At 43.3% G+C, this 24,496-nt stretch overlaps 1 protein-coding gene across 4 annotated transcripts in view; it reads left to right on the top strand.

Annotated features, from left to right (window-relative positions):
• The window catches only part of NSD2 (nuclear receptor binding SET domain protein 2), a 94,588-nt gene that overhangs the window by 26,996 nt on the left and 43,096 nt on the right, over positions 1–24,496 (top strand). For all 4 annotated transcript variants that reach the window (XM_059379459.1, XM_059379451.1, XM_059379465.1 and 1 more), the window contains 4 exons: positions 3,871–4,495; positions 7,782–7,944; positions 17,672–17,838; positions 18,333–18,815. In XM_059379459.1, coding sequence (XP_059235442.1) covers positions 3,959–4,495; positions 7,782–7,944; positions 17,672–17,838; positions 18,333–18,815 — 1,350 coding nt within the window. In that variant the 5' untranslated portion in view covers positions 3,871–3,958. The remainder of the gene's footprint in view (positions 1–3,870; positions 4,496–7,781; positions 7,945–17,671; positions 17,839–18,332; positions 18,816–24,496) is intronic.

Here is a 24,496-nt window from a genome sequence, read left to right on the forward strand (position 1 = left end):
GATGCGGGACTCGATCCCAGGGCCCTGAGATCATGACCTGAGCCGAAGGCAGCGGCTTAACCCACTGAGCCACCCAGGTGCCCCCCCTGTCATCATTCTTGAAGGATATTTTTTCTGTATTTCAAGTTCCACATGGACAGGTTTTTTTTCTTCCATTACTCAAAACATGTCATGTCACTGTCTTGTGGCCTCTGTTTTTTATGAGAAGTGAGTGATCATCCATATCATTGTTTTTATATGTAATAGGTCTTTTTTCTTTTGACTGCTATTAAGGTTTTCTCTTTCAGCATTTTGACTGAGGTACACTTCGGTGTGGGTTCTTTTATATTTATCATGCTGCATTTCTTAGATCCATAAATTTATGTCTCATCAAATTTGGGAATATTTCTAGCTCCTTTTTCCTCAGTATTTTTTCTGTCTGATTCTTTCCCTTGTTTCCTTCTGGGTGGGAGTGGGAAACCAGACCTTTTGATATAGGTCTATAGATTGTTGAGGCTTTCTTTCTTTCTGTCATCATGTTTTGTTTTTTAGATAAGACAATTTTTTCTTTTTTTATAGTTGTGAATTTGTTTATTTAATCTAAATTTTTTTCAGTGTTCCAGGATTCATTATTTATGTACCACACCCAGTGCTCCGTGCATACGTGCCTTTCTTAATATCTTTCTTAATATCTACCACCAGGCTCACCCAACCCCTGACCCCTCTCCCCTAGACAAGAGAATTTTTTTTTTTTTAAAGATTTTATTTATTTATTTGACAGACAGAGATGACAAGCAGGCAGAGAAGCAGGCAGAGAGAGAGGGGGAAGCAGGCTCCCTGCTGAGTAGAGAGCCCCATGCTCGATCCCAGGACCCTGGAATCATGACCTGAGCCGAAGGCAGAGGCTTTAACCCACTGAGCCACCCAGGTGCCCCAAGAGAATTTTTTTTTTAAAAGATTTTATTTATTTATTTGACAGAGATCACAAGCAGAGAGGCAGGCAGAGAGAGAGGAGAAAGCAGGCTCCCCGCTGAGCAGAGAGCCCGATGTGGGGCTTGATCCCAGGACCCTGAGAGAATGACCTGAGCCAAAGGCAGCGGCTTAACTCACTGATCCACCCAGGTGCCCCTAGACAAGAGAATTTTTACAAATCTGTGTGTGTGTGTGTGTGTGTGTGTGTATACATATATATATATATTTATTAATCTAATTGCAAGTTTCCTGACTCATATCTAATATGTTATCATGACCATCCAAAGACTTTCTGATTTCAGGTATAGTACTTTTAGGTTATAGAATTTCATTTGGCTCTTTTTTTATGGTTTTAATTTCTGTGTTACTATTTCCAATTTATTATTTTATTATGAACATATTTTCCTTTATGTTCTTGAGCATGGTTTAAATACATCCTTTAAGATTCTAATCTGCTGAATTTTAACATTAGGGCCATCCCAGGGATGGGTTGTATGGTTTCTGTGTTTCTTAATATATTTAGTAGTTTTTGGTGAATCCTGGATATTGTAATGATATGCTATAGACACTCTGGATTCTGTTAGGTTCCCCTTGAGGGTGGGTTTTTTTTTTTTTAATTTTTATTATTTTTTGAAAATTTTATTTATTTATTTGACAGAGATCACAAGTAGGCAGAGAGGCAGGCAGAGAGAGAGGAGGAAGCAGGCTCCCCGCTGACCAGAGAGCCCAACTCGGGGCTTGATTCCAGGACCCTGGTATCATGACCTGAGCCCAAGGCAGAGGCTTTAACCCACTGAGCCACCCAGGCGCCCCAAGGGTAGTTTTTTCTTTTAATTCTGTTAAACTATATGTAATGTAAAACTTAAGTATTTTTTTTTTAAGTTTTGTTTATTTGACAGACAGAGATAACAAGTAGACAGAGGGGCAGGCAGAGAGAGAGGGGGAAGCAGGTTCCCCACTGAGCAGAGAGCCCGATGTGGGGACTCCATCCCAGGACCCTGGGGTCATGACCTGAGCTGAAGGCAGAGGCTTAACCCACTGAGCCACCCAGGCACCCCACTTTGACCTTTCTTTAAGAACAAAACTGAAAGCCGGGATATTCTGGCATTGCTCCTTTCTTCCAGGAGCTGACTCCCATTTGTTTTCCTGCTTTTGGTCTTTGTGTCTTCAGGTAGTTGTTTTTTATATTTTTGCCCAGTTAATCTGACATGAGCTGGAATAATTTACCTTAAAAAAATACTGTGTGAGTGAAAGCACGTGCTTTTCTACATGTTCTGGTGCTATAAGGTGTCTAGTGTGTGTGAAGCTAAACTGGAACTTGGGCTGTTGAGTTTGCTCTTTCTTCCTGTGTCTCCACTGAGTTCTGTGTGGAAACTGCAGGTACTACAGTCTGGCCCCATTTGCTGCACTTGAGCTTTCTCTGCCTCTGTACTCTTGGCATTTTCAGCCAGGTAATTCGTTGTTCTGGGGACTAGCCTCTGTGTAACAGGCTTCTTGACCCTTCCCAGTAGATGTCAGTAGCAGCTCCCCAGAGGTAACAATCAGAAAATGTTTCCAGACAGTGCTGAGTGTCCCTGGGGAGCAGAGTCTTCCACAGCTGAGAAGTGCTGCTGTACATGTGTGCATCTCTCTGCTTTGTACTCTCAGCTTCTTGCTGGTGTCTGATGCTGCTGGCGCTGCCTTCTGGGAAGGGGTCTCCTTGGTGGCTGTCCTAGTGCAGTCTTGGTGAATTTATTCACAGCTGGAATGGGTGTCTGCCCGTTCCTTGTTCCTAGCTGACCTTTGGGTTTTGTTGCCTTCACAGGATTCCCCAAGTGGGGACTAAAGTTGTACAGTAAAGCCCATGATTATCCCATGTAGCCCAAGGGGTCTTCCTAAAACTGCCCCCTTTTGCCCTTAGGCCTTAAGCGGCCAGCAGGGCACATTGCAAGTAGTGCACATTATGACTCAGCAGTGTTGACCTCTCTAGTTAATCTTCAGGAGGTAACTAAATAAAATTTGCCATTACTATAGTACTTCTTGTCATAGCATTTAATTTTGGGCCTGGGCCCAAGGCCTGGGCCAGGAAGGGGTGGACAACAGAGGTTAGCCCGAGCATAAACCAGAACTGACTTGGGCTGTTTTCTCACTTTGTAGGCGCCCTCCCTTTCCCTCCCCGCCCCACCCCGGGGCCCCAGAATCAATCTGGAACTAATGGTGTGCCAGCCTTTGGGAGATCTGGTTATCAACTGTGCTGATTAGTAACCTTGGGTGTATCACTGAACTCCTCTGCCTGGGAGTCCTAAGCTGTGACCAGAGGAACTTTGTTTTGTGTTCTTCCCTCTTGTCCTTTTACAAAGGTCTGTCTTTGTTGTTGTTTTTTAAAGATTTTATTTATTTGAGAGAGAGAGCGTGTACACAAGTTGGGGGAGAGGCAGAGAGAGAAACAGGCACCTTGCTGAGCAGGGAGCCAGACTCTGGCTCCATCCCAGGAACTGGGACCACGTGCTGAGCCAAAAGTAGACGCTGAGCCATCTGAGCCCCGAAGGCGCCCCCAAAGGCCTGGCTTTGTGTGAGCTGCCTCAGGCACATGTACCAACGGTGATCTCCCCATTCAACAGCGATTGAGCCAACTGAAGCGTGTCCATGGCCACGGTGCTGGGTAGTGGTGGTGGTACAACTCGTGTCTCCATGCTTGTTTTTGTGTTCTTTTGTGTTCTCCCCCTTAAAACTGATCCCTCTTCCTTTCCTTGCAACTTTATCATTTTGTGATTCTATCTCATTTTTGTGAAATCAGAACTGCGTCTGTGACCCAAATGATTATAGAAATATTGTAAATTGTCTCAAAACAAACGACTACCCAAAGTTGTAGCAGTGTCAGTATGCTTGTGAGGTTTAAACATAATGTTTCTTTTTATTTGTGTTTTTCTTATATTGTAGTGTTCTAAGAACAGAAGCATCTGGGCTGAATGGAAGTTAGCATCAAAGAAGTCCTCTTTCTGTTCAGAAAGTTGTAAAGTGCATAAAGATGAAGCAGGCACCAGAAATCCTTGGCAATACAAATGGAAAGACTCAGAACTGTGAAGTGAATCGTGAATGTTCTGTGTTCCTCAGCAAAGCCCACCTCTCTACCAGTCTGCAGGAGGGGGTCATGCAAAAGTTTAATGGCCATGATGCACTTCCCTTTATTCCATCTGAGAAGCTGAAAGACCTAACTTCGCGTGTATTTAATGGAGAACCTGGTGCTCATGATGCCAGATTACGTTTTGAGTCCCAGGAAGGGAAAGGACTTGGGACACCGCCTAACACCACCCCTATCAAAAATGGCTCTCCGGAAATTAAGCTGAAGATCACCAAAACATACATGAATGGGAAACCTCTCTTTGAATCTTCAATTTGTGGTGACAGTGCTGCTGCTGTGTCCCAGTCAGAAGAAAATGGACAAAAACCAGAAAATAAGGCCAGAAGGAGCAGGAAGAGAAGCATAAAATATGACTCCTTACTGGAGCAGGGTCTTGTTGAAGCAGCACTGGTGTCCAAGATCTCAAGTCCCTCAGATAAAAAGGTATCCATGAGGCGCTGTGGCCAGGGTACAGCCAAGTGCAACAGCCTGTTACCCTGAACGTGGGTACCACAGGAGGGTGCTTCTGCATGTGGGGTCGGCTAGAGGGGAGGAGAGGCCACTGTGCATCTGCTCTCCAACTCCCCTCTCTGCACATGGCTGACCGTGGTGCCTGGGCCGTGCTTGGGCCCCCACTTTAGGACACTCTGACATTGGACTCAGCAGCAGCCTGTTGAGTTCGTTGTGAGGCCTGGGGAGGTTAACTAAGTGTTTGAGATTAAATGCCTAAAGAGAGGTATAAACCAGTTTCTAAACCCGGGTCTGGCCAATTCCACAGCCCTTGACCTTTAGGCTGTGCTGTTTCCATGGATCTTCTCTCTAGAGACATTCTTTAGCCTAATTGCAGAGATGTGTTGGGACCTAGCTTGGGGCTTCTTCAGTTTATACCATCTGAGGAGTGGGAAGCAAAGCTGTGTTGAACAGGAATGCTCCTGTCCTTCCATGTGGTTCACTGTCCACTTGTCTTCTCTACCAGGGTGTCTGGCACATGGTCTACCTCCTTGGCGGCTGGGGCTATGTCCTACACTTTCACATTCTAGGTTCCCAATGGAGAGCCCAGCACTTGAACACATCTGAAGAAGTGTTCACTTATCCAACACTGGGTGGAAACCTCTTGACTTAAAATGAAGGAAGGTAGTGGTTTTTGTCTCTGTATCTTAAAGGGGCACTCAGGATGGCCCTCTACTTAAATCATTGTTGGCCAGAGAATACAGCCAGAGCTTTGGCCTTGGCAGAAGGAGGTAGGGAGGGTGCCAGGGGCTGGTAGTATGTATACAGTCTGTATGAACAGAATCTGGAAGTTGCCTGGTGCCCACTAGTCTTTAGTTGAAACTCCAGGCTTCCTTGCAAGTGTGGACAAAGGGAACCTGAAACTAGTTCGGGTTGGAACATTTAATCATCATCAAGGTTGGGATATTTAGTTTAAATTTACAGTTGAGGAATTTTATTTACAATTTTCACATATAAGAGGGGAAATGGCTACAGTTTCCTTAAAATTGTTAAAATAATGAAGATTTTTAAGGGTTTGAAAAAAGTGCCTTAAGGGGCACTTGGATGGCTTAGTGGGTTGGGCCTCTGCCTTTGGCTCAGGTTGTGATCTCGGGGTCCTGGGATCGAGCTCCGCATTGGGCTTTCTGCTCAGCAGGGAGCCCACTTCCCCCCTTCTCTCTCTGCCTGCCTCTGCCTAATTGTGGTCTCTGTTTGTCAAATAAATAAATAAAATCTTTTTTTTTTTTTTTTTTTTAAAGTGCTTTAAGTGCTCAGGAGCTGTTTAGCTGTTGCTAATGTAATTACGACAGTGAATTATTTATTTATTTTTTAAAAAGATTTTATTTATTTGACAGAATGAGAGAGAGAGAGAGGGAGACAGAGCACACACAAGCAGGGTGAGTGGCAAGGAGAGGGAGAAGTAGGCTCCCCGCTGAGCAGGGAGCCTGATGTGGGACTCCATCTCAGGACCCTGGGATCATGACCTGAGCTGAAGGCAAGACGCTTCACTGACTGAGCCACCCAGACGCCCCTACCACAGTGAATTTTTTGAAAGATCAATTTAGTGAGCTGGGCTGATGCAGTGGGTTTTGAAGTGCCCATGGTTGCGGGGGACCTCACTCTTTCATAGGGGAGGAGGCCAAGTGCAGGTGATTCCTAGCTCTGCTGCCTGGTTTTGTGAAAACTTGGGCAAGATACCTGAATTTTTTTTTTTTTTTTTTTAAAGATTTTATTTATTTATTTGACAGAGATAAATCACAAGTAGGCAGAGAGGCAGGCAGAGAGAGAGAGAGGAGGAAGCAGGCTCCCCGCTGAGCAGAGAGCCCGACGCGGGACTCGATCCCAGGACCCCGAGATCATGACCTGAGCCGAAGGCAGCGGCTTAACCACTGAGCCACCCAGGCGCCCCAAGATACCTGAATTTTGACTCTCCATCTTCAGAGTGGGGGTGATACCACTCATCTTCATGGGGCTGCCATGTGGCTTAGATGGCACAGAACGTAAAGCTGGGATGCTGTGGAGGAATCAGCATAACGTGGCCACTCTGTGCCAGCCCTTCCCAGCATGCACACTGAACTTTTTAACAATTACTGAGATTTCAGAGCTGTTGTTCTTGGTTTGCAGATGAGGAAACTGAAGCCCAGACAAGTTCAGCAACTTGCCTACGTATGTAGAGCTCTTAGGGGAAAGCTTAGGAGTTCACACTTAAAAGGAGGCCAGGAGTCAAGCCAACTCTGCTTATCCCACTGGAGGGCAGAACTGAGAGGGGTGTGTGGTGGCAGTGGCCCTGGTCAGGTCTCCTAAGTGACATGTGTTCTGAGGTGGAGAAACTGAGGCTTAGAGTCCCAGGACTCAAATCACAAATGGAGCCGAGACTTGCTGCCATGCCCTCCTGATGTCCTTGCCACTCTGGGTTCTCCCCTGTTGGGTGATGCGTGTGCTCCAGAGAACTGACAGATGTGTGGCTGGGGAGCAGGGGTGGGGGTGTGTCAGAATATGGATTCAATCCGTGAAAATTCTTTGACCAGGTGAATAAAACACCGTTAAAGACCATCAACTAGGCCAAAGAAGTAGATTTACGTAGGGCTCTCCATCATAATGTTGAGTACCTACTGTGTGTGCCAGCCACTATGCTGATTCTCTAGTTAGGGCAAGGGACAATTTTACTGAAGTAATAGCAGGGGAAGCATGCTCCTTTTCTTTTCTTTCTTTCTTTCTTTCTTTTTTTTTTTTTAAAATTTTATTTATTTATTTGAGAAAAAGCATGAGCAGGAAGGAGATGGAGAAGCAGACTCCTCACTGCAAAGGGAGCCCCATGTGGGGCTCAATTCCAGGACCTTGGGATCATGACCTGAGCTGATTGCAGATCGGATTAACCGACTGAGCCACCCAGCTACCCCTCCTTTTTAAGATGCTATTTATTTATTTGAGGAAAGAGACTAAGAGGATGAGTTGAGAGGAAGGAAGGGGCAAACGGAGAGGGAGAAGAAGGCTCCCTGCTGAGCAGGGAGCCCAATGTGGGGCTCCATTCCAGGACACTGAGATCATGACCTGAGCCAAAGGCAGATGCTTAATCAATTGAGCCACCCAGGTGCCCCGCAAGCATGCTCCTTTTTCCGGGATGTGTGTGTGTGTGTGTGTGTGTATTTTAAACCTCTAGCCTGATTAATCTTTGGATAAAAGGCTGGATTTAGGGGTACTCATTGGATGTGTTAGTATGTCTTTTGTTGTTCATTTTCAGATTGCACCTAAGAAAGAGTCCTGTCCAAATACCGGTAGAGACAAAGACCACCTATTGAAATATAATGTCGGTGATTTGGTGTGGTCTAAAGTGTCCGGTTACCCCTGGTGGCCATGCATGGTTTCTGCTGATCCACTCCTTCACAACTATACCAAACTTAAAGGTATTGTGTTTTTGGACTATTTTTTCATCTTTCTCATTCTGTACTTAATCTTTCTAATATCCAAAATTTTTTTCTTACTCTTCCATAGCCGTACTATGGTTCTTTGTTTTTTCTATTTAAAAAAATTGTGTTAAAATACACATAATATAAACTCTACCATCTTGACCATTTTTAAGTGCACAGCTCAGTGGTACTCAACATGTTCACATTGTTGAATGGCTGTTACCACCGTCCATCCCAGGACTCACCTTGTGAATCTGAACCTCAGTGTCCATTCAGTAATAATTCCCTCTTCCTGCTCCTCCCAGCACCTGACACCCACTGTTCTATTGTCTGTCTACTTTTTGTAGTTTGGTTTGCAGTTCCCTAAAGATTAGTGATGCTGAGCATCTTTACTTGTGCTTATTGGCCATTTGTGTGTCTCTGAAGAAATGTCTATTCTAGGCCTTTGTTCATATGTGAATCAGATTTTTGTTGTTGTTGTTGTTGTTAAATTTACAGTGGTTCATTTTGCAACTTTAAAGTTAATAATTGGTTCAGATGTAGCACATTGCCATTTGTTTTTATATCCAACTCGGATATGTACTTTATCTGATTGTATTATTAGTAGAGGAGTGGTCTTGGCCTTATATTGCTTTTTAGTTTTTATGGTAATTTATTACTGTTTAGGTAAACAGTGATTGCTTATTTCAGCGTGATTTTCAGAAATTGTATTTTATATTAAGTTTGAGTTATAAAAAAATGTCCCAGTTTATTTTTTAGGCCTGTGGGAAGAAGGAAAAAACTAGAAATGATCTTCTTTGGCATCATGAAACTTGGGAATATAAATTGGTCCATGGAACAACTGAAGAACACATTAAGAATATAATATGTTATTGATACAGATTAGAGCAGATGCAAACCTAAATATTAATTGGAGAGCTCACAAAACAAAAGCTCGTGTGTTTTTAGAGGAAAAAATGAGTTCAAGTGGTTTAAGATTCTTCTAGAAATTTCTTGCAGATAAAGTTTGAATTTAATTTGAGGAAGGTGATAAATGGTGAACACAGTGTTGGAGCTGAGCCAGGGTAGTGCCCAACTGACTTGTGCACCCTACAGAACTGTGGTGACTAGACCTGCGGATTGGGCCTGGCAGGCTTCCCGGCCTCTTAGTACTGCTGATCACTCAGCCTTCTATGGCATCTTAGTGGTACGGGAGCGCATGTCCCCTCCTGTTCTTGGCTGGGGGTCTGAGCTCTCACAGGAGCATCATTGCTGCTCTTACTACAGGTTGGGATGCTCTTGGCTTGCTGTGTTGAAGCATATGGCTGCTGGGGATGGGGTGTGGGGGTGCCCACCTGGCAAAGAGACTTGAGAGGAGGTGTGTTCAGGACGAAGAGGACCATGTTCGAGTCCCGAATGCCTCTGAGTCTTGCCCAGCCTTCTTCCTCGGGGTGGTTGGACTCTGCCTCGAGGCTCAGGAAAGCACAGGACTTGTGGCTAGAAGAGCCTTTGGGTTGGCTTCAGCTCTGACTCCATTGAGGACCTTTGTGATCCTCAGCTTGCCAGAATTGGGGAGTCCCTCCCACGAGGCTTCAGGGACCCCAGGATGCATCCCAGAGGCATCTAGACTTGGTAGAGTATGAAAAAAGTTACCAGTTGAGACCGGCTGGGCAGGCACACAGGTGTGCACCAGAGGTGTTGCTGATTCCTTCCCAGCTCTGTAAAACCACACAGCAAAGCAAAGTGGAAGTCACAGGGGTGGGGGGGAGGGGGGGGCAAGGGGGGAAGAGGGTGGGGGGGGGGGAGGGTTTATGACCACACACCACTGGTCTGCCTAGCACATTGCAAGCAATTTTGAATGTGTAGGGATTTCGACTTTGTTTATATGACGCTCCTGGTATCTCAGACCTATGTGATTGAAGGGGTCTTTTGAATGTCTCTTGGGTCCAGCTCCTGGGATTATTTAATTTTAATTTCATTACATCTTTCTCTTGATTTAGAGCAAAATAATTCCTGTAGTCTACAGCAGCCTGTCTGAATGACATGCGCACACAGCACCATTTTTATTCTCTCTCACTTCCTCCTCCTTTATTCTCCAGCCCTTACTCTTGCTTACAATGTTGGAGTAGAGCATTATGCTCCCAGTGGAGGCATGGGCTCTGGAGTCAGCCTGCCAGGGTCTAGCACAGCTGGTTGGTCTAGTCATGAACTGCTTAACTTCCTTAAGCCGTAATTTCCCTATATCTGAAAAAGGAGGGTGATGATAATAACACTTGTTTGGAAAAGGTCTTTCCATGGTAAGTAGTGAGCATTTAGATGTTAGCACATGTTGCTGTCCTTTTCTTTTTTTACTTTTAAAACCTGAATTTTTATTGTATCTGTCCCTTTTCCTCTGGTCACCTCTAGGGTTCTTTCCTGAAAGCATTCCAGTTTGACCATTTATTTCCTCTGCAGGATCCTAGTGTTGGATCATTTAATTTAGCTAATTTTGTACCCATTTTTAGTGCCTTTATATCATCAGATACGCCCCGGCTTTCCCAGTAGTCCCAAGGGTTCATACTTGAGTTCCATCTTACCGCATGTTTGTTTGCTTTGTGAAAGATTTTATTTATTGTTTGCTTGTTTGTTGTTTATTTAAAAACCTTCCAAGCCCATGTTTCAAAGCCTCACTCCTAGATGTGTCAGCAGGGATCTTCTAAGAACAAGGACAGGTTCCTGCCCAACTCAGCACCCAGACACACGAGGGAAACACTGTCTCATTGTCAGGGCTCTTGCTTAGACTTCCCCAGCAATCTTCAGTATTTTCTCTGTGCCTTTTTCTTTCTTTTTTTTTTTTTTCATCACTCTGGGTTGAAAAGGGTGTTTGCATTGCACTTAGCTGTCTGCTGTCTTGACTTTTTAGGGTCCTGCAGTCTAGACCAGCACTCCTTGCCCCCAGCACTCATTGCTCTCATCTCTTGTGATCAGACTCTGGTCCATAAGACCAGCCGGGAGTACCACGTAGGTGTTCACTGAATACCTCCCTTCTTGCAGTATGTTTCTCTAGGAGTTGTTTGGGGATGCAGAGAAGGGAGTACCTGGTAATCACAAGCAAATCAACTTCAGAGGACTCGTAGTGTGCATTTGAAAAGTAGTTCAGAAGGAAGGGAACCACGATGAGCATACTCCAGCTGACAGGAGATTCACACGACCTTCTAAAAGAAAAGGGGTCAGAGGACACTGAGAATGTGGGGGAAGAGGGGTGACAGAAGGACACATGTCTCGGTTGAATTTCATCAGGAGCTCTTGGTGTGGGCTGTCCCACTTCCCAGTAGGTGGTGTCCAACAAAACTCCAATGGAAAATACAGACCTTTTTTGTTATTAGTGAGTAATCTGTGGCTATGTTTGGAGATTAGTTTCTTAGTTTCCTCTGCCAGTCTTTCCTCATGATTTTAGCACTCCTTTACAATCCATTGGCTTATAAAATGGTAACTATCCATTTTTATCATGGTTTCGTATTTAACAGGCATTTTTCTGTGAAAATGAGCTTCCTTTTAAAATTTTAGTTATATAGTGGGGCGCCTGGGTGGCTCAGTCGTTAGGTGTCTGCCTTCAGCTCAGGTCATGATCTCAGGGTCCTGGGATCAAGCCCCGCATCTGGCCCTCTGCTCAGGAGGGAGCCTGCTCGCGCCCCACCCCCGCCTGCTGCCTCTCTGCCTACTTGTGATCTCTTGTCTGTCAAATAAATAAATAAATAAATAAATCTTTAAAAAGCAAAAATTTAGTTATATAGTATAGTTCTTACTTTTTTTTTTTTTTTTTTAAAGGATTTTGTATATTTGTTTGATTGAGAGAGGGAACACAAGCAGGGGGAGTGGGAGAGGGAGAAGCACACTTCCCTCTGAGCAAGGAACCCGAAGCAGGGCTCCATCCCAGGACCCTGGAATCATGACTGGAGCTGGAGGCAGGTGCCTAATGACTGAGCCATCCAGGCACCCCAGTCCTTAATCTTTAAAAAAAAAAAAAAATTTTTTTTTAATTTGGTTTAATTAACATACAGTGTATTATTAATTTCAGAGGTAGAAATTTTAGTGATTCATCAGTTGCATATAAACATCCAGTGCTTATTACATCAAGTGCTTTTCTTAATGCCCATCATGCAGTTACCCCATTTCCCTGTCCTTTCTTTTTTTAAAAGTTTTCATTTATTTATGAGAAAAGAGAGCATGAGTGGGGTGAAGGACAGAGGGAGAAGCAGACTCCCTGCTGAGCAAGGAGCCTGATGCAGGACTCCATCCTAGGACCCTGGGATCATGACTTGAGCTGAAGGAAGATGCTTAATCGACTGAACCACCCAAGCTTCTTAGTCCTTACTCTTTCTAATGCTCAAATTGTCCCATATTTAACGAGCAGGAGTCCCACTAAGTCCCTTTCAGCAGTGTCCTTTTGACATGTCTCAGTCAGCCTTTGACCACTTCTTACATGTGGCCCAGTAAGATGCTCATTTTATACTTTGCCCTTGTCAGGGAATCAGCTAGTTTCTTGGAGAAAACTTGGGTCGTTTTAGAAGACAGTGATGTGTAGAAGCCCAAATCTGGGCACCAGTTGTGTTCAGCGCTGTGGGAGACAGAGATTTCACAGGGATGTGTGAGGTAACACTCCGGGCAGCACTGAGACCTGGCTCCAAGTGGAGCTCTGGGTCCGTTTATGATTCCTGAACACTTGGCAGGCAGCAACTCCATGGTGGGAGTGACATGGTGAGTAATGGGTGTACTTTGGGGGTTTAGATGTCCTTGTTGGGGAAGGACTAAGGACCTGAAGAAGGGGTGGCTTCTGGCATGGAACTGGCTGAGCATATGGGTCTTGTGAAGCAGGTATTTTTTTTTTTTTCTTCTTGTGAGATGCAGCTCCCTTACCCTACCCTGTATCCCCACCCCCAATTTTATTTTCTTTATTTTTGTGTATGTGTACCCCCCCCCCCACTTATCATGCTTGGATTTATAGATATGCTTGAATTTAGATCTTAGTAATGCATTCAGATTTTAAGAATTGAAGTATAATATACATGCAGAAGAGAATACAACTCATAAGCTGCAACTCAATCCAGGCTCTTTTGAGAAATTTCCTTTGAAAAGCTAAGTTAATAAAAGTTCTAGTAGCATTTTTGTGATATATAGCAGCATAACTTGTCTACTATTTATAAGGGCATCCAGGTGGATGAGCAGCTTTGAGGCCTGACTCTTTAAGTTGGAAACAGAAGATAAATGTATGTTTTAGATATTATACTGTGAAAAAGGAATTCTTTTGGATTGGGAGCTTCATGATCTTCTTGACACGTCTGTTTTCATAAGATAACTGGGGTCAGGAGTCAAGTAATTATCTTTTGTGGAAACTTTTGTTGTCACTTTTTCTGTTACGGAAGGGAACCCTCATTGGCTTATTTCCAAATTCCAGCATTTTCTAAAAATACTATAGGTAATCTGGCTTTCTCATATCTTGGGTTATTTAATAGTATAATCTCACTGATTTTTTTTCTTTTTTGCTTGTTCTCTCAGTTACTAAGAGAGGTGTGTTAAAATCATCCACTGTGATAGTGAATGTACCTTTTTTTTCTTTGCAATTTTGTCAGTTTCTGCTTTACCTATTTTGGTGTTCCAGTGCCCCCCAGGGACTAAGCCAGGAAAGTCAGGCATGGTGATGCTTGTCCTTTATTTCCTGTAGAACTTTGTGCTGTCATGTCCTTGTGATTTTGTCCCTGTGCTCTATTCTTGCCTCTGTGGACTTTGTCTGCATTTTTTATGGCTTCTCTTCCTCCCTAGAGCTTCAGCTCCAAAGCAGCCATGTCTCTTTGTGGAATCCATTTTGCATGCATGGGTGACTGCTGTTAACTCAAAGGATTCTATAGAATCTGGAGAGACTCTGGCTCAATCTGGCCCAGAGGGTCAGGGACCACCTTAAGTCCCCTGGGCCATGATGGGGAGGAAAGGATTGTAATGCAAAATTAGGTACCTGACTGTTGGTGGTTCTCTTAGCAGGAATTGTAAGTAGGTCAAGCGATGACAGTTGTTTTCATACCAGCCATGATTGATGAATATCAGAAATCACAGGAAGAAATAATTACGAATAAATGGTGGGACAACTGGTTAATTATGTGGTAAAATAAAACAGTGAGATATTCACCTCTCAACTTGAACCAAAGAAATTCATATGGATTAAAGAAACCCATAAAAATAGGGTAAAATTAGGTTATATTGCTACCAAATGTCTAGGCAGGAAAGAACTTCAAAACTAAGTATATTTGGGGTGCCTGGGTGGCTCAGTGGATTAAAGCCTCTTCCTTCAGCTCAAGTCATGATCCCAGAGTCCTGGGATCAAGCCCTGCATCGCATTGGGCTCTCTGCTCAGCAAGGAACCTGCTTCCTCCTCTCTCTCTCTGCCTGCCTCTCTGCCTACTTGTGATCTCTGTGTGCCAAATAAATAAATAAAATCTTAAAAAAAAAAAAAAACTAAAAAAAAAAACCCAAACTAAGTACATTTATTTTACAAACTTGGGATCGGACTATAGTATTCTTCTCTGCTTTTTTTCACCCCACCTGTAAGGAGCATTTTTCTGTGTAGTTAACTGTTTATAAAAAGTAATGTAAGTTCATATTATTTCATCATATGCACTATAACAGATTTTCTGCATTATGCAAATGCTGTGACACATGTCTGTAGTCCTTTTCATGACTAAGGAAAGTTTTTTCAAAGTATTAAAGTAATGGAAGGAGTTATAAATCCCCTAACATATTTTTGAATCTCACCTATTATAAAATCAAGGAAGTATACACACTTATAAACAAACCAAATTCTACTGAGAGGTTAGTTGTGAAAAACAGTTCACTCTCCTCCTTAGAGCTAATTATTTTTAACTCTTCTAACATTTTCTTGTAGTTTTAATACTATCTTTTGATTTCTCATTTACATATTTTCTGTTGATTTTCTTTTATGGAAAATGAAGACTGATCTTTCAGTCATTTATTTCTTTTCTTTCCATTCTCTGCATAGAATTAATTCAGGGTTCTTTGGTGATTTTTGTTTGTTTTTGGTGATTTTTGTTTGTTTGTTTTAATTTTTAGCCTATTGGCCACTCCAGGGGGCAAATTAACTCACTGTTTTTATTACATCAAACATAAATGTTTACATGATTTTGACTATGTAAATATCATTCAGTGCAAAGCAAATTGTGTTCTGTAATTGCATTTTCTTTTTTGTACAACTTCTTGTTTTTCTTGGAGTTAATTATTGCCTTTCTTTCTTACTTTCTTTCTTTCTTTTTCTTTAATAGGCTCTATACCCAATGTGGGGCTTGAACCCATGACCCCGAGATCAAGCATTACATACTCCACTGATGAGCCAGGCAGGCACCCCTGCATTTTTTTTTTTTTTAATCATATACTTTGCTATATAAGACTATAGAGCCTTACTTTTAATTTTTTTTGTTTTTCAAATACTCATTTCTCTGTCCCTGTTGGGGGGAGGAAGAAAGAGAATCTCAAGCAGACCCTGCTGAGCCACTGAGTCCAGAGCACAGAGCTCGCTGTGGAGCATGATCCTAGGACCCCAAGATCATGATCTAAGCTGAAATCAGGAATCAGACACTTAACCAACTGAGCCACCCAGGCACCCCTTGGATCTCATCTTTAATCCTCTTTCCTTGTTCAGATTTTCTTTTGGTATGGAAGAGTTCTTTTATCTTTTCTTCCCCTAGACCTCCCAGAATCTTCCCTTTTCCTATTTCAATCTGTATTGCTGGCACTCTTAACCTTTTGCATAGTGATAATCTCAGACCTTTTTAAAGATGCTTTCCTGAGTTACATGCATTGTTTTCTGTGGCTTCCCATTGTGCTCACTCGTGGTCAGTTTCCTTTTTTGCTGGAGTATAATTTTTAGGTTCTAAGAAAGTGTGTATGAGAGATAAATTTGATTCCCTGTCATTTGGAGGATGCTACTTCTGTGTTTTCATACTTGACTGATGGTTTGGCTTAGTGTAGAATTTTATGTTGAAAGTAATTCTTTTCAGGATTTTAAAGGTATTACATCATTTCTTTCTAGCATCCAGGGTTGCTCTTGATGTACCTTGTTATGCTACTGCTACTTTTCATTCCATTAACGTGGAAGCTGCCCTTGTCCCCTCCCCCAACACCTTAAATGTCAGAAAGATGTGCATTGGTATGGGTATTGGATGAGGCACTTAGGATTGTTTTAGTTCTGATACATGGTCTTGGGTTAATTCTTAGACAGTGTTCTCTCTTTCTGTCTCTAGAACAGTTATTTGGGTATGGTACTTCCTGGTTTGATCCTATAGGTTTCTTATGGGAGTAGATGTTTTTCACCTTATATATCTTCTTTCTGGAAGATTTCTTAACTGACCTTCCAAGATTTCTTGTTTTCGTTTTTTGTTTTCTTCGAGATTTCAAGGTGTGTGTGTGTGTGTGTGTTTTTTTTTTTTCCATAATTGTATTTTAAAGTTTCCAGTAGCTCTTTTCTTTGTTTTCTTTTCATAGCAAACTAGAGTTTTTCTTTGTTAGGTGTCATCTCTTCCTAGAGTTTTGTGTGTATGGCCTTGCAAAGACTGCTTATTTCTGTGTATCTTGGACTTGTTTATGCTGGGGGCTTCCCTGGGCCCTGGGGGGACCTCTCAGTGATACCCAAACATTTGTGTTTGAGAGGGTATCACTCAGAGGTCCTGCAACCTGTATGTGGAGAGACTGTTAGCTTATTTACACTCCAGCTGGCTGTTGGCCACTTAGTTGGGAGGATCTCCAAAACAACTCAATGGAGAGGTTTTTCCTCTGGGGTGTGTTTGTTCTTTAGGAAGTGTTCTTGGATTTCTTGTGACCAGCATTCTCTGAAGCAGCAGGGGCTGATAGTTCTCCCATGGAGATCCCCCATTGTCCCTCCACTTGGCACAAAAATGTGACCTCTTATTTTTTTAAGTTCAGTGTGGGACTTGAACTCACAATCCTGAGATCAAGACTTGAGGTGAGATCAAGAGTTGGATGCTTAACTGACTGAGCCACCCAGGCATACTGAAATCTGACCTTTTAACCAGCTTGCTTGTTTTCAACCTCACTTTTCCTCAGCCGAGGATGGCACCTCCTCTCTTGGATTTTGGGGTCAAGTGTCTCTTTCCTCACCCGCCTCCTTTCTGACTGCACTGTAGGAAGTGGCTTCCTCCTTTATTCTAAGAGGAGCATCAGTGGACATCTGAGGGGCTACCCTGTGGCCTCATGGGTGTCCTCAGAGATCCTTGGTGCCCTAATTCCCCTATAGACATTGTGAATGAGTAGCCAGCCCAAGGTTGCCCAGCTGTAGGTGGTGGGGTTGGAATTTGAATTCAGGCTGTCTTACACCAGTCTGTATCCCTTCATTGCTGCATAGGCCCCTCTCTGTGGAATGGCCCTTTTGTTCATGTTGTCTCTTGGCCTTCTTTATTTGGTAATCTTTTTAAGTGGATCTTGGAAGGGAAATGTCCACTTTATTTCCTAGTATAATTTGAATCTTATCTGAGTTCTTCATAAATGCTTTTCCTTTCTCTTTGACATGGAGTATGGTGGGGATAAAAAAGAGTAGGACTTTTTTTAGAGGTTAACAACTAAAACAGCACCAAATAAAATGACCTCAAAGCAGCTTCCAACTTCCTATCAGTAATTATTAATAGACTTGCCTGATTTCATCCAAAATTCTAACTTTCAAGTTCTAACATTTTATTTTAAAAACTAGGTCAGAAAAAGAGTGCACGCCAGTATCACGTACAGTTCTTTGGTGATGCCCCAGAAAGAGCTTGGATATTTGAGAAGAGCCTTGTAGCTTTTGAAGGAGAAGGACAGTTTGAAAAATTATGCCAGGAAAGTGCCAAGCAGGCACCCACGAAAGCTGAGAAAATTAAGGTGATAGATGTTCCTTAAGTACAATTTGAGACCAAAACTTTAATTTATATTCTTATTTATTTTGAAATTGTGGTGGCTTGATTTATTATAATGGCTTATGTCTGTCATTGTTTAACTTTGCCCAATACACTGTGTTACAAAACAAGACAAGTTTCCTTAGAGATGGTATATTTGTTTTACTCATTTGATGATAGAGCTAATTTTTAAAATAATTTTTATTCTTTTTATATATATAAAAATATGTAGTGTTATATATATTATATAATCTATATATTACATTAGTTAAATATGACTGGAATTGGTTTCTAGTTTAAAGAAATAGTAGCTACTATATTGGGGTGAATTCCGTCTAAAACCTTCAAGTTAATTGGTTTTTATAGTTTTTGATTTTAAAATTTATCTGAAATTATTAAAGTGTCCTTTTTTTTTTTTTAAGTGTGTTAACTTTTTGTTTGTATAATGAAACTTATAATGTCTTATGTTTTTCCTTTTAGCTGTTGAAACCTATTTCAGGGAAATTGAGGGCCCAGTGGGAAATGGGCATCGTTCAAGCAGAAGAAGCTGCAAGCATGTCAGTAGAGGAGCGGAAAGCTAAGTTCACTTTCCTCTACGTGGGGGACCAGCTTCATCTCAACCCTCACGTGGCTAAGGAGGCAAGCATTGCTGTGGAGTCTTCGGGACAAATGGTAGAATCCTCAGGGGTCACTGAAAAAGCTGCTGATAACCCCAAGTCCATGAGAGAAGAGAGCATTCCCATCAAGAGAAGGCGAAGAGCCAAGCTGTCTGGTTCTGCCGAAAACCAAGAAAGTGATCCTGGGACAGTAAAGAGTACTCCTCAGAAGATGGCAGAGGCCGATCCCAAGAGAGGGGTAGGGTCTCCTCCTGGAAGGAAGAAGACCACGGCCTCCACTCCACGAAACAGGAAGGGAGATGCGGCATCCCAGTTTTTGGTCTTCTGTCAGAAGCACAGGGATGAGGTGGGTACTGTGATGGTTTCTGAGGTGTTGTGTATTTATTCGGGGAGTTCCTGAATTGGAGGAACATCCCTTCAGTGCTGTTCCTCTGTTTCTCAGCATTATCAGTCTGTAGCGAGCCTTGCCGAGATTTTAGCTCTAATAAATATTATTAGGTAACAGTCATCCTTGGGGCAAAGATGCTTGCCTCTGCACTGTTGGTTATGAAAACATCTCTCCCATTGTGGACGAGAAGATACCGGGATGGGAATAGATCAACGATGGAAGCATTTGAACACTTTCCTTAATTGTCGTCATAGAAAACGGCATCTGTTAGTGCATTGTAAAGCTTGATTTTGAAGAAATCACCTAAAGGGATTAGGTGCTTGAGGTGAGAGGTCAGTAGGGCTTTTTTCAGTAATGTGAAGGTGGTACAATGTGAGAAAATCTGGTATGTGATTCACTCTGATACTGATCAAATGATCCTCTCAGTAGATGGAGAGAAGGCATTTGATAAAATTCATTGCTCTTTGATACAGAGTTAGCAAGCTAGAATTAGAAGGTGACTTCCTTAATCTGTTGAAGGTTATTAATCAGGAACTTTCAATAAGCATCATACTTATTAATGAAACGTTAGAAGCGTTCTCTTTAAAATTGTGAACAAGGGATCCCTGGGTGGCTCAGCCAGTTAAGTGGCTGCCCTCAGCTCAGGTTAGAGTCCTGGGATCGAGTCCCACATCAGCGTCCTTCCTCAGTGGGGAGCCTGCTTCTCCCTCTGCCTGCCAGTCCCACTGCCTGGGCTCACTCTCTCTCTGATTTAAAAATAAATAATAAAATGTTGGGCGCCTGGGTGGCTCAGGGGGTTAAGCCGCTGCCTTCGGCTCAGGTCATGATCTCAGGGTCCTGGGATCGAGTCCCGCGTCGGGCTCTCTGCTCGGTGGGGAGCCTGCTTCCCTCTCTCTCTCTCTCTCTGCCTGCCTCTCTGTCTACTGTGATCTCTCTCTGTCAAATAAATAAATAAAATCTTTAAAAAAAAAAAAATAAATAAATAATAAAATGTTAAACAAAATAAAATTCTGAACAAGACTAGGTGCCTTTCTTTAACCAGTTATGTTAAGTGTTGTAAAGAAAATACTAGCCAGTATGGTAAGATAAGGGAAAGGAAGGAGAAAGACATAATTGTAAAAGAAGAAATAAACCTGCCATTGTTTGCAGAGATCTGTGTAAAAAACTTAAGAGAATCTACAGAAAATCTTTAGAAATAATGAGTTCATTAAGACTGGTAGTTGTAAGATCAGTATACAAGAACAGCAACAAAGAGGAAACGTATTAAGACAGATACAATTTGGGATGCCTGACTGGCTCAGTTGGTGGAGCATGTGATTCTTGATCTGGGGATTGTAAGTTTGAGTCCCATGATTGGTATAAAGATTACTTTAAAATCTTGAAAATAAATTTTTTTTAAGGTTTTATTTATTTATGATAGAGATAGAGAGGGAATACAGACATGTGGGAGCTGGAGAGGGAGAGGCAGGCTCCCCGCTGAATAAGCCCGATTCGAGGACACTACGATCATGACCCAAGCCAAAGGCAGATGCTTAACGACTGAGCCACTGAGGCAACCCTGAAAATAAAATCTAAAGGAAAAAAAAAAAGATACCATTTATGACTGCAACAAAATATAAGGTATCAACAAATAAGTAAAATATGTATAATTTTGGAGAAAAATAACACTTGGTATTTTAGTGGACCTAAATAAACAGATACGTTAATTGGAAGGTTTAGTATTCTGAAGTCGTAGTTGTCAGTTCTCCTTATTTAAACTATAAAATTATGTATAATCCTAATACAATTCCCAATAGGAATTTCTTTTTTTTTTTTTTTTTAAAGATTTATTTATTTATTTGACAGAGAGAGATCACAAGTAGGCAGAGAGGCAGGCAGAGAGAGAGAGGAGGAAGCAGGCTCCCCACTGAGCAGAGAGCCCGATGCGGGACTCGATCCCAGGACTCCGAGATCATGACCTGAGCCGAAGGCAGCAGCTTAACCCACTGAGCCACCCAGGTGCCCCCAATAGGAATTTCTTTACCCTTTCTGATTGGATGATAAAAAGCCACACCTGAACGTTGGCCCTATCACACAGGAAGTTCTGTTAATAGACGCAGGGATGTTTGTGCCATGGGCATTCAGAACGGGAGCATTATCCAGAGTAGAGCCCTGAAGCATTCTTGAGGGTGTGGAAGCAGTTGGGAAAGGGGTGCAGACAGCTGGTCAGAACTCAGTTACTGTGGAACAGCTTTATGCTTTGGGAGAGCGGAGGATTTGTTAAGGCAAACTGACCATAGATTGGTGAGGAGCTGTGAAAGTTTATGTGCCAAGGACACCATGAACCTCAGGGAAAGGATGAACTGTGTGTATAAAGCTCAAACTATTCTGAAGCCTATGAAAATAGCAATTTCTAGAAAAGTGTGGACAACCAGTGCATCCATGAAGAGATGCTGCCCCACCTTGCTGGCAGCCAGGGTGCTGCAGGTGATGATTGCATGGGAGTGGAGCTCCCCTGCCCCAGGTGAGCCACACAGGCCAGCACCTCCGGAATGAGGAACAGCAGTGAGAACCCCCATTATTTCTTCCACTAGGTTTCAAGAGAAATTCGGCAATATATAGTGGAATTGAAAATGCATGTTTTTATGTATTATGTCATGCCCAGGTATTTGCCCCAGAGAAACTGGCCTGTGCACCCAAGGAGATGGCATAGTGTTCAAAACCTGTGAAAGGAGTGAACAGGTGTGGTGTGCTCTTCCAGCAGGATTCTGGGCATGAGTGAAGTGAACCCGCTGGAAGTTGGGGGAGGGGGAAAAGCAGTGTGCTGATGGGTATGCATATCCCATCATGTTCCTATGAAGTGTGAAGTGTAGCAACCCATCTGTGTACCTGCATCCACCCACAAAAGTAGATGTGTAGCTGTGAGTGTATGTCCTTGGTCTCAGAGCTAAGAAGTCTTCCTAGGCAAGGTGGAGGAACTGTGACCATTGCTGAGTTTGAAATGGTGCAGAGCACTGAGCAGTGTGAATAGTTAGCACACTGGGCCTGCTGCAGGCCAGGGGCACCTGTGGCAGACTTGGAATGTCTACCACTGTGTGGATGGTCGGACTCCTCTTGTAGTTGCTGCAGACCTGCATGCTCTGGGACTTGGGAAGCAGCCAGCCAGCTGTGTTCCAGCCTGTTGTTCCTAGTCTATTTCTTCATGGTCTCCACTCATCTGAAATTATGAGAGAAAAGTGTGTGCCTGAGAATTCAAGCCACTTCACAAAGACCATCCTTTTTGCTTTTGGGGACCCAAATTGCTTTCAGATGGCCTTCCCAGTACTAAGAAACATGCCAAGAACAAACAGAAGCCTGTCAGTCCAGACACTGCTGACAAGCTGCAACTTGAAGGCTGACACATGAGTGAGTTGTTCTGCCCTCAAGGAGCAGTAGCTCTGCTCTGGAGCTCTCCGGCTCTCAGTGCCCCTCCAGAGCCTATTGCCTGTTGCCATCGGCATCCTACTCTAAGCAGCAACCAGACAGAAGGGTGCACAATTAAAATTCAGTTCTGCATTAGAGACAAGTGCTCTGCCTTGCTCTTCCCTGCTTGGACCTGGTCTCTGTAGGGCAGGAGGGTTGTGTGAGGCCCATGGGTCCCTTCCCTCCCAGCTGGGCTCAGGTGCTAGTTGATTTTGTGTTGTCAGAAGAGTGATGATGGCAAGATGCTCTTTAACTGGTTCAGTTATGTTGTTGTGATTATAAGTGTGTTTGTTCTGGTTCTGTAATAAGTAATCCTAGATTCCAGTTGAGAATGATCTGGGTCTTTCTAGGGTCTTTTGGGAGGTGGTGGTGACTCCAAGGATGGTTTTTGTTTGGTTATTAATTGATTAATCAATGCCCAACCCTTGAGGAACAGCTTTGGGTGGAGACCTCCCTTTGCTTCCTGGACCTCCCTTTTCTAGAGTCACTAGATAGAAGACTGTGACTATCAAGGCTGCCACTTGGCTTTCTTTTTGAGGTCCAGCTTCTTGCAGATGAAGTAAAGTGTTATGCTTTGTGAGATGTATGCAGTTTTTGTTAACATGTTTTGCTTGTTCATCTTTGTCCATCAGGCTTGGCTCAGATGTGTAGCTCACAAGTGTGTTCTGTAGTGTTCCTAGAATACAGTTAGAGGGGCTGTAGGCAGGGCAATGAGTTTGTTGGAAGACAAAGTCCACAGTGGGATATAGGCCCACTGATGAGGACCTGGGTGGGGTAAGGGGTCAGGGAGACTCTGTTTGGAGGCAAGGAGTCAAGAGCAGCTAGGGGAGGCCCACTGTGATGAAAAGCCACAGTGAGGAAACGACTGTGAGGAAGAATTTACTGAAGGCTTTAAGCATCAGTTGTGTTGTCAATAACTACTGATGTGTGTGGTCTCTTTCCCATTTTTATTTTTTTTTTTTTAAGATTTTATTTATTTGACAGAGATCACAAGTAGGCAGAGAGGCAGGCAGAGAGAGAGGGGGAAGCAGGCTACCCACTGAGCAGAGAGCCCGATGTGGGGCTCGATCCCAGGACCCTGAGATCATGACCTGAGCTGAAGGCAGAGGCTTTAACCACTGAGCCACCCAGGCACCCCTCAGTTTCCCATTTTTTTTTTTTTAAGATTTTATTTATTTATTTGACAGAGAGAGCACAAGTAGGTAGAGAGGCAGGCAGAGAGAGAGAGAGAGAGAAGGAAGCAGGCTCCCCGCTGAGCAGAGAGCCTGGGATCATGACCTGAGCCGAAGGCAGAGGCTTTAACCCACTGAACCACCCAGGTGCCCCTCAGTTTCCCATTTTTAAAGAATCTTTTTCACCTTCTCTGATCCTAATTTTTACAGGCGCATTAGAGTTGATCCATGCTATATGTCCTCATTCTTTGTATAGATGTTCGTGTCAATTATGTAGTGTTGCAGGACACATGACCTCAGAACTTAGTGGCTTAAAACAACAACACACTTGGATTCTCAGACAGTTTCTGTGGGTCAGGAACTTGGGAGCAGCTTGGCTGGGTGGTTCTGACTCAGAATGTCCCATGAAGTCGTAGTTAAGATGTTGGCTGGGGCTGCATCTTCTGAAGGCTTGACTGGGGCTGGAGAATCTTCTTCCAAGGTACTGTACTGATAGTGCCTGTAGGAGGCCTCATGTGTGGTCCTCTCTATGGGGTGGCTGGGGTGTCCTCATAGCACAGAGGCTGGCTTCTCATGGAGCAGTTAATCCAGGAAAGGGCAGGGTGAGGTCTTACATAAATCTTAGACCTGACAAATTGTATGCCCTTGTTTCTACACTGTGCATTGGCTGCACTGGCCAGTGCTGTTCAATAGGGAGGCAGGAGTACTAGGAGTGGAGGTGTGAGGTGTAGGGTACTGTAGCCGCCTCAGAAGTCTAAAAGCCACACAAGGCTCTGAAAGGATGTGTGAGGTGACAGGTGGGCTGAGAGCAGGGAGTCGAACTCTGAGGAGCACACAAAGTCTTTGTACTGGTAACAGTTTAATCAGCACAGTGTGTGAACTTGTGGGTATTTGGTTTTCCTTATTTTTTTGTGTGTCTGAGATATAGTTTATTAAAACTTGGGGCACCTAGGTGGCTCAGTTGGTTAAGCATCTACCTTCAGCTCAGGTTGTGATCTCAGGGTCCTGGGATCGAGTCCTGCATAG

This window comes from Mustela nigripes, chromosome 1 (genome assembly GCF_022355385.1).
Source record: "Mustela nigripes isolate SB6536 chromosome 1, MUSNIG.SB6536, whole genome shotgun sequence".
Classification (NCBI taxonomy): Eukaryota; Metazoa; Chordata; class Mammalia; order Carnivora; family Mustelidae; genus Mustela; species Mustela nigripes.